Source organism: Sinohyriopsis cumingii, unplaced genomic scaffold (assembly GCF_028554795.1).
Source record: "Sinohyriopsis cumingii isolate HCF-2022 unplaced genomic scaffold, ASM2855479v2 utg002725l, whole genome shotgun sequence".
Lineage (NCBI taxonomy): Eukaryota > Metazoa > Mollusca > Bivalvia > Unionida > Unionidae > Sinohyriopsis > Sinohyriopsis cumingii.
Window position 1 is genome coordinate 404,302 of NW_028316283.1, and position 10,423 is coordinate 414,724.

At 33.8% G+C, this 10,423-nt stretch overlaps 1 protein-coding gene across 5 annotated transcripts in view; it reads left to right on the forward strand.

The window, feature by feature from the left end:
- Window positions 1-9,463, forward strand: part of LOC149770074 (uncharacterized) — a 55,125-nt gene extending 45,662 nt beyond the window's left edge. For all 5 annotated transcript variants that reach the window (XM_089949444.1, XM_089949448.1, XM_089949447.1 and 2 more), the window contains exon 15: window positions 410-9,463. In XM_089949444.1, the coding sequence (XP_089805570.1) occupies window positions 410-1,862 (1,453 nt within the window). In that variant the 3' untranslated portion in view covers window positions 1,863-9,463. The remainder of the gene's footprint in view (window positions 1-409) is intronic.
- Window positions 9,464-10,423: the final 960 nt, after the last annotated feature.

Here is a 10,423-nt window from a genome sequence, read left to right on the forward strand (position 1 = left end):
TCAGTTACAGTAACTCTCATTTGTGGAACTTGAGTAATTATCAAAAATAATGAAAGAAGAACAAATGAAATAATGAAAAGGTAAAGAATTTGCGTCCTGAAAACAGTAATTTGCTTAATAATTTGCACATCATTCCACTTGATTGAACTGCAACAAAAGTTTCAATATTCTTTTGAGCATGCAGTGCAATATCACAAGTTGACTACCTGATGTATAGTAATTATGTTCATTTTGCTGCATTATTGTGTCTTTAGGAAAGGCACTGGGTGCTTATTTCTTTTGTTATTTATATATATATATATATATATATATATATATATATATATATATATATATATATATATATATATATATATATATATATATATATATATTAGTTGAAAGTGAGAAAAAAACCTGTTCCTTTCAGGTTGCAAAATAAAGATTCTCAAGGACAGAGACCACCAGTTGGTGCCATGGGTCAGGGTCCCTTGGATCCACGTCTACTACAGCTGAGTGCCCCAGCAGAACCAAGTTACATTAACTCTCATGATGGAGATAGACCTTTTGTGCTAATTAAAGTTGTATTAGAAAAGAAAACAAGAACAATTCCTTCCCATTTAGATATGACAGATGCTGTATTCAAGAATGACCCAAGGATTCAGAAATTATTAAAAGAACAGGTTCCAGTTGAAAAGGAAAAATCAAAACCCTTGGATCCTCGGATCAAATCTGGTTCTCAGACATCAAATTTGGAAATAAAGTTAGCAAAACAGGATTCAGATAGTGGCATGGGACTAACAGATACAAGAGTTATGAAAAGAGAGGATCCAAGACTAGCTAGAAAAGATTTAGGGGCAGTGGAAAGTAAACCTATGGACCCTCGAATGCAGAGAGGTGCAGTAGATCAGAGCAGTGTGAACAAAATCATCGATCCTCGACTTCAAAGGAATAATTCAAACCCAAGTCAACTTGGGATGCATCATCTACCACCGCAGCTTGTGGATCCACGATTTTTGCGGCAGGATTCTAATCAGGCAAGCAGTGCTAACCAAAGACTTATAGATCCAAGATTATCAAGATTAAATAGTTCAAATGTTCCTCAAGGTTTGACAGACCCACGGTTGTCTAAAATGAGTCCATCCTATGAATCATCAAGTGGTCCATCAGATCCTAGGATGGGTCAAGATTCTAAAGCCCTTGGAAGGCAATTGTCAGATCCTAGACTGCAAAAATTGGAGGCATCTATTGGAGATAACTCAAATTCTAGGCCATTGGATCCAAGGTTAAGTAGGTTACAAGCTTCAGAAGTTGGAGGAGGTGGAAATCTGCCGGGATTTCATAGACAAATGAGTCAACCAGGCACATCTAATGAAAAGGCAAATATGGAACTGTCTAACAGTGGTGATGACTCGCCTAACACCAAAAAATTGGACCATAGAAATGACCCACGTTTTCGAAGGAAGCCAAAGGAACTGAACCAGACAGCAACTTCTGGTGATGTGTCCCCTTCATCTGAATCTGATTCTTATCAGAACAAATCACCACCTCAACAACCTACCAACCAAAAGTTCTCTGGTCAGAGAAAGAGTAGTATGGAATATAGTTCCCCACTCGGTTTGGATAGTTCAGGAGCTGATGGCTTGGGTTATAATAGCTATAATAAACCCATTCCAAATAAACCCACCCCTCAAGCCAAACAGGCAGACAATAGAAATAATGGACAGAGGGCTGTTGTAATGCCCATTGATCCTGAATCAGGACCTAATGTTACAGCTAGTGATATTCTGAAATCATTACAAATGCAGCCTCCACCTCAACCAGATAAACAGCTGAAAGATATTTTTAAAACAATTGATCCCACAGCTTCTCCATTTTGTTGAAGTTAAAGAAGTTCCTGTATAAAGGAGTTGAATACCATATGACACATTTAATGTGCACCAGACTAGGAATATATCATAGATCAGATCTGTCAAAGCATAGAGCTACAGTAGGCCCGAGTCCACACTGTTCATTATACTTGAGATGTATAGAAAATACTGTAAACCATGATTTTCTGTATCATACAATGGCAAATCCAAGTCTTAGCTGTTCATAGTTGACTGTATTATATACGGGTATATACGGTACATGATGGTAGTCCAGGATGTTCATTATTGCCTACTATAGTCAGAAAAACTTTATGTATTAACTACTATAGACAGAAATTTCTGTATGCTTGTGAGCTTCATGGTCGTGTCTCTGAGGGCTCAAGATTGCCAAACACGAGTTCGGATATATAAAGAATAAAAAAATTAAGTAGTGGGCTAAAAACACATTAAACCTATTAACTTCATTGCCATAAAAGGCCTACTTGGATGCCCTGTTGGAAAAATATGTGATCTCAGAGTTGGTAGAGCTAAAGACAACTGGTTCCAAGACTAATGAATAAGGGTCCTATGCAGCCACATACTCAATAAGATTGTGAGTTCAGTAGATTCATTCATCAAATATTGGCAGTATTCCAGACTTAAATATAAAAATTCAAAATTTTAAACCAATATTTTTACATAGCTTAAGGGTCCAAACAATGTAAAAGTTGATTGTGGGTTTATTTTGTTGCACTAATAGTTAAAATACTTTTTTTTTTAAATTTAGAAAAGTTGTTTTATTTTGAAAATGTCCTTCAAATTGTTGAAAAACTTTTTGAATGTAAAAGATTAAAACTGAATTGGATATGTCACATTTTCAATTAAGAATTTCTGTCATTTACTTCCTTACCTTTAATGAATAAAAAAGAATGAAATGGCAAAGAATTGAAGGATCAAATGACACACATCACTGGTTGTTAAGAAAGTCACAGATGGAGAAGGTTTAGTTTCCAAAATATCCTTTTGAAAGCTTTTGGAACCCCGTAAAAACTTATTAAGCAGAAACACTCTTTAGGGCTGTATAGATAATATAGCTGAATTAATGTTTAAAAATTTATCAAATTTTCAAGAGTTGAAAATATACTTTTTATCAAATACACAAAGAGGAGGGTATGTTGAGTAAAAAATTAAATGTTTTCTGCAATGGAAAGCAGGCTCTGGTAGGCCATAAATTGCTAAAGATTTACAAAGGTCTTGTATACTTTCAGTTGACTTCATCATTTTCACATGATTGTGCTTGCAAATAATTGCATACAAATTTTTGTGATCTTGTATAAAGAGACTAAAGTTGCAAGCACATAGGTTCATGTTAAATTGCAATGAATTCCTGGCATTATGGTAGACCTTGGTAAAATTAATGTCATAGCTGATGCCATAATGTAGTGGTAACATTATTTTGAGATGCATGGTGAGTATTTATTAAACAAAGTGGTCTACTTTTAGGCTTTTTAAAAAATGATTAGTCTATAGGATCAACAAAAAATACTGAGAGTTCTTTCACCTATTGACATGTGCCTTTACACTTGATCAAAAACCTGTTATGGCATGTCAATATACATCTTTGCTAGCAAAGGTTGTGATGTGATAACCATAGCAGATCAAAAAGATATTTTAATGCTTTGTTCTAGTGACATCTGTTGGATTTCATGAGTTGCCTCCCTTAGTATGTAATGTCAATTAAACAGTAGTGTATAACAGCTGCACATTTGACATCAGCAAAAAATGGTGGAGGCAATTGACTTAAAAATGATACTTTTTAAGTTTAACAAAGACAGTATGACTACCTACCAGAGGGAAGCCATCACAGGTTTATTTGAGTGAACAAACACGGACCGGCAGTGGAAAATTGTTTATTTATCAGTCCATTCAAGTTGTGTGCTTCCCTTGTCTCAATCATGTAGGAACAGTTCAGATTTGAACAACTTGATTTTAATTGGATGTGGTGGCTTTATGCCTCATCCAATGAAATTCACAGACCTGAAACACAGAAATATCTGCTCAATAAGCCAAGGTGTAGATATGGTTATCGTATCAGAACCTTGTCTAGCAATGATAGGTGATATTGTATTAAACTATTGCTGTGTAGATTACAGTACTCTATGTTGTACAGTTCTACCATATTGATTATGCAGTTTCTATTTCAGAGTGACCATAGAAACACATGTAGAAAGCAGAATGATTTCTTCCCACTTTTAATGAGTTTTATCATAAGTACTTGCAATACTAGGTATTTGTTAGACAACCCAGTGGTATACCTGATTATTTTGTTTATAGTAGTCCTGATTTGAGATGCAATTTTCCATAAAAGAAATAATGTGAATTCATAAATTTTCATGGTGAACCAGTTTGTGGAGGATTTTGTAGTTGCATCAGACTGCAGAATTAAAGACCCAACAAAGATATTTATTTTCAGACAATATGATCCTTTTCCTGGGGCTGAAAACTCCTTAAACCCAAGGTTTGGGATGTGCATTAATTCAACTTAGAAGTCTTGAACCCAGGAATCAAGAAAAAAAAATGTGCATTCCCTATTTCCAAATAAACTGGGTTTAGTACCAATGAATGCAATATTCTCATTAACACCACAAATATTTTAACCATGAAATGGATGAAATCACAGTATTATGTAGCAAAAGTAATTAAATTTTCAACTACAATAAAATATTGATTATAATTGAACCTGCATTGGCACAGGGCTCAGAATACATGTAATACATTAGACAGAGGCTAGTATATTTCCTGATGCAGTTTTCATAATTTTGAATGGCTTCTAAAGTTTCCGTTGTTAGCAGGCAGTTAGTGAGGGAGGAGTAGTGAAGATTCAGGGGGATTAGTACATTTCTCAATGTACTAGTCCTTCAGGATACAGATAAATTCATGTTAAATTCTTGGCCTGATTGGGAAAAGCTCCACATTATGTCCTCATCATGTATCCAGATTTAGATTACATCTATCTGCACCTGAGGTTAAGGTCAGTGTAAAAGTTTTTGGGATCAAACTCTAAAAGTTTCGTTCTTTAGCAGAATGAAAAATGGAGTATCCTATTTCCTGTCATAAAATGTTGACAAGGAATACATTTTTGAATGTGTGTCAATGACACTTATATTTCCAAAATATTTGTCATTACAGAGAAAGGTAGATGGACCATCACACATATTAAAAATACTTCAGTACCAATCGGATTGACATTGAGAAACTAAATAAAAAGAAACCAGAATGTACATAATAAACCAGTTGATTAGGCAATAATAATGTGAGAGATGGAAGGAAAAGAATGATGCAGTTTTCATTCATGAGAATAAATGTTTATGGTAATTGTTTTGGCAAGAGATGTGTAAGGAATTCTAGGTTCTGGAAATGGAGTAACAAATTGATCACTGGATCATTATTGCTCATGCTGTTTAAAAGTATATATAGGCTGATAGGAAGATGCAATATAACTGTTTAGGTTTCTTACTTTTAATGAACATGTTACCAGTTCCCTATAGACTGCCTTGATAACACAAATAATGCTAGGATTCCCAATAAGCATGTCCAGGGTTGGCATCTCTGAGAAGGATTTACTGTGGACATTGTCATCTGAAATTCACATCGCTCTTGAGGGTTCATATGCTGATAATATCGATAAAAACTATTAAATGTATTGATAGTATTTCCCTTGATTTGCATTTATACTCAATATACCTTCCACTGATTCTGGTGTAGTTGTTTCTTAAAGAAAAAGAAATGGTGTCTTACATCTTTCTATACACCATTGATAAGCTGTTTTAACTGTATAATGCTTCCATAATTGAAAGGTCTTGTATAGTCTCAGTTCTGCTATTACAGAATGTGCCACAAATCAGAGTCTGTTCTGTTCTGTTCTACTGAAATGGAGCCATGTTGGTTGTTAGATCATTGGAATTGTAATCCAAGGGTCATAGGTTTGATGTCATCCCAGGACAGCCTGGGTTGGATCTCTGGGTGTGTCCTTCATGTGCATGGTATAGTCAAATAAAGCAACGAAAGTACCATTAAACACCAAACAACCAACGAATACTTGTTCTCTTAAAAATGAACACCATATATCCTGATCTGGCAGCACATTTTGCAACACCAGAACAAGATCTTGACTGTTTGCAGTTAGGTACAAAATTGGAGATATAGTATGATGTTTTTTTCTAGTCCAATGCAAAAATGCACCACATCTTTATGATGGTTTGGAAGGCTTTATCTTCTGAAAGTTATCTTTTTGCAGTTCTTTATCTCTTCATTTGTAGAACTTAATTGACACTTTATGACCAGTGTTGTGTTGATGTCCTATTAAACTGACATAATGTAGTATTCTACCAGGTTTCCCGGCCAAACAAGTCTCTTAAAAGTGTCATGCAAAAGATGTTTATATCTGTAAATGATAATGCCGAAAATCAGAAAGGAGTTGAGATGTGTTTCTAACCTGTCATTCCAAATAAAAATATCCAGGTTGGTGCTTCTTAAATGTGTCAAACAATAGATTTTTATATCTGTAAATGAGATTAACAAAAATCAGAAAGGAGTTGAGATTTGTTTCTAACCGGTCATTTCAAATAAAAATGTCCAGGTTGGTGCTTCTAACCTAGATATGGAATCTGAAGTGTACTTTAATGTAACCCTTTGAAACAGATACATAATATATTTCCTACAGAATGTACTGTAACACAGATTTTTAGGTTATAAATTAAATGGTATATCTATTAGCAAAAATGAATTTTATGGACTTTTACCGAATTTGTTCTTTATATCATGCCAAAGTAGTTGAAAAAGACTAACCAGTCTAATGTTGTGTCAGTAAGAGTAACACCCAAGACAAGTCTAAGAGGGTTTGTTGAAGCAATTTACCAGGATACTATGGCTGCATTTCTGTACAGTGAATCTCTGCTTGGTTGTCTCTCAAGCCTTGTCTTAGAAAAATAGCAAAATGCTACATCTTTAGCATGAGATGTTGATTAAAACATTTAATCCATCAAAATCTTAATCCAGCTTTGATTATGGCTTATTTCTTGTGTAAAGCTGAAAACTTTTCTTAATTCTCCTAGACATGGAAGTAGTTCATGAAAATTGTGCTTGGTATGCTGTTGCATTTAATTGATAACATAATTGCAAGATGATGACGATAATCTTCAAATGCTGTTGCTCATACATCTTGACAATAAATTAAATTGATCAATCAGATGGGATTGTGCTGCAGATCTTGGAAGTTTTATGGTAGGTTATTTTGCCAATTGATATGGTCAGAATGTCTTAAAACATTGTACATTTGTAAATTGCATGTTCATACACTAATAAAGTCAATATTGTTTTATCCGTCTAACCACCAGATATGTTTTTAACCTTCCTTGTTGTTATTGAATAGATGTAAAATAATGTACAGTGAAGTTAGTAATTGTATATTGAATAAATTCAGAATTGTTGTCTTGAATTTTTCTCATCATGTGAAATTCTTAGAATTGTTTGAAAATTGGGTTCTCATACACATCCTAAAGTTTGAAACCCTGTTGTGCAATTTTTGAGCAATGCATGCATCCATAAATAAATTCTTAAGATATGATTTCTCTTTCCCAGTGAATATTTTGTATATGTATCTAGATGTAAGTAAACACACGTCATTATCGTCATCACCATCTCCTTCTCCTCCTTTTATACCTTTTTCTTTTGAATGTATTCAGTATTGTTAGTTTGCTGTTAGGTTTTGTCTAAAAATGATATAGCCCTGTATTTGTTCTGGAACTGTTCTTTATAAACTATTTACAGCCTCTCAAAAAATGAACAAATTTAATGCAGAGACTATAACATTTACGCATCAAGACCCTGAAGTTTATACATACAATGCTTATCTGCCATCAGACATGAATGCTATACTTGTGAAAAATATAAATATTTAAATGGCTTCTACTGGAAAACCACTAAATTACTTAATCCTGATGTCAGGCTTTATTAAATTTTTTATCTGCCATCAGATATGGTAATTTACGATGTAAAGGATGACAGATATGTTTAGAGAAAATGTTGTGTATTTGGGGGTCATATCATTGGTTCAAATAATTAAAAAGTTGGGGTAAGTGGTGTCTGTATAATCTGTGTTGTACTGCATTAAGTCTTTTGAAAATTGCTTAAAATATTCCTGTATGCTTTTGTATTGGATCAATCATTCGACAGTAAAAAATAAAACCCTGAATTATTGCAACTGCATGACTGCGCATCAAATTGGATCATTTTTAGAGAAATCCGTAATTAAGGACTTTCAGGTTAATAAAGTATGCTGATCTGTGCTAAAAATATGGCTGACATTACCAATCACAATTCAAGTGACTACTCAAAACCTGTTTTATCAATTTGACTTGTGATAGCATCCTGTTATGAAGTTGCTAAAAGTACCTTTAAATGATGCTGATTAGGAATCAGTCATGATAGATTCTACTTTATAAAAAGAAATTTTTAATAAAATTTGTGCGACTTCTAAAACCGCTGCTTGACCAGTTTGAGGATAGATGCTCGAGATCATCTTGGTGTTGGCTTGTAGGTCATTCTAAGGCAGATGAGCAATCTTGTTTCCATATGGGTCTTTTGCTTGAAATCATATCAGTAAGCTAGAAAGAAATGGCAGCTTTGGACTATTTTTGATATATCGTTTTATCATTTAACTATGATATGATATTGAATATAAGTTCGATGTCATATCGAGTGAAAATTTTAGAATGGTTTTTCAATGAGATTTGTATTATGTGTGAAAGGAACAAAAAAAGAGTACAGCTAACTAACCTAAATGGAAATGAATGAGAGCTTTTATATCCCCAGTACTGTAATTGTCATTATTGTTGATGGTTTTAGTGTTGGCATTGGTGCTAATGTTTGAATTTTGGTATTAGAAATACTACACCATTGTATTAAAAAAAATAGTACATGTATGTAGGTCATTGTGACCTTCTTTGTTGTCTCTTAGCATTTAGATCTGTCTCAGACACTTCTTCTGGTGCTAGGCAATAACTGCATCTAGAGTTACAACTGAATTGTACCAGTTGGTCAAAGTGACCTACTTTACACACTCAATTGGTTATGGAAATTGAATGTTTCTATGTCCATGAATGATAGTGGCCCATGCTGTCTTTTTAGAGCAAAATTTCTTGTTACATTATTCAAGATATAAAAATTAAGAAGAATTCATTTTCCACTGATTTTAAGGTGTATATATTCGAACAATTTTTTCAATTTAAAAGACTTTAGACAAAATTTTATACATGTCCAAAATGTACCCATTACATTTTATTAGTGTTTCTGTAATTGTTATAATGTCTTGATGTTCATCACAATAATGAAAACATGAGATCAAGCATTCAGCCCATAAATTTTATGTATATCTGTGTTCACTTGTTCATATTAGATTGTAAATAATTGTCACATTTTGTTAATAGCTCATTATTCAATACCTTATTTTATGTGTAATATAGATAGCTTAGTGATCAAACTGTTAGATAATTTTATGTCCATGCTAGCAGTGCTTATTTGACAATTTATCGAGGCATATATTGTCCAAATAAAGATCTTTCCATACGAGATAATATTTACTTCTCCTTTTAGCTTCTATTTGAGGAAACATCTTTGCTGCTGCTAATGGCATAAAACAAATAGGAGTCAGCACTGGCTGGCTACATTTTCTCTTTTAATTTTTTTTATCCAGCTCCTGTTCATGTCAGTTTCCAGTCAAATGTTACTGGTAAAGAATGGGGCATAGTATCAGATGTTTTGTGCATAGGTGATAACAATTTGCAGGGTTGTATCATTAAAAAAGGTAGGCCAGGTTACCTGAGCCACACATTTGTGGGGCCTTATGTTATGGACACTGTACAAGAACTTGGAGAAAATTGCATGTGCTTTCAAATACAGAGGTCTTTAGGTGAGAAAACCAGCATACCCAGAGATAGTTGCCGCATAGGTATGGTTAAAGACAAAGATTGAAAATTAATGATTGCCTTATCTGTGATTGTTCAGTAACCATTGTTCATTGTCTAAAAACAATTGTTACTTCATGCTCACCTACATAACACCACTGCTACATTTATTAATAGATGAAACTTTGTTTGATAGAGTAAAATTTGGATGGTCTGGAGCAGAAGTACAGACAATACAAACCAGCATCAATCTTAGATCATCAAACACAGCCACATAGATGATTATGAAACTTGAGATGCGATTATGCTGTCTTCTTGATCCATTAATGAAAATGGTACCCTCTGACAATCAGTATTGGTACTTTTGGGGCAGTAGTTACAACTTGATAAAGTCTACTGTGTAACTGGAAGAATGTGGTTGGAATGAAACTTTAAACTATAGGTGGTGCTCTACAATTTCGTATTTTGCATAGGGTTGGCATTTAAAGGAAAAAAGAATTCCCTTGTTTTTCTCACTAGTTATACTAGCCATTTTCAATAACAAAAACCTTGCTTATCTTGGGTATTGTTAAAAAAATCTTTATTTCCCTTTGTTTTAGTTATGATTGATGGGTGTAAGTCGTTTTATAG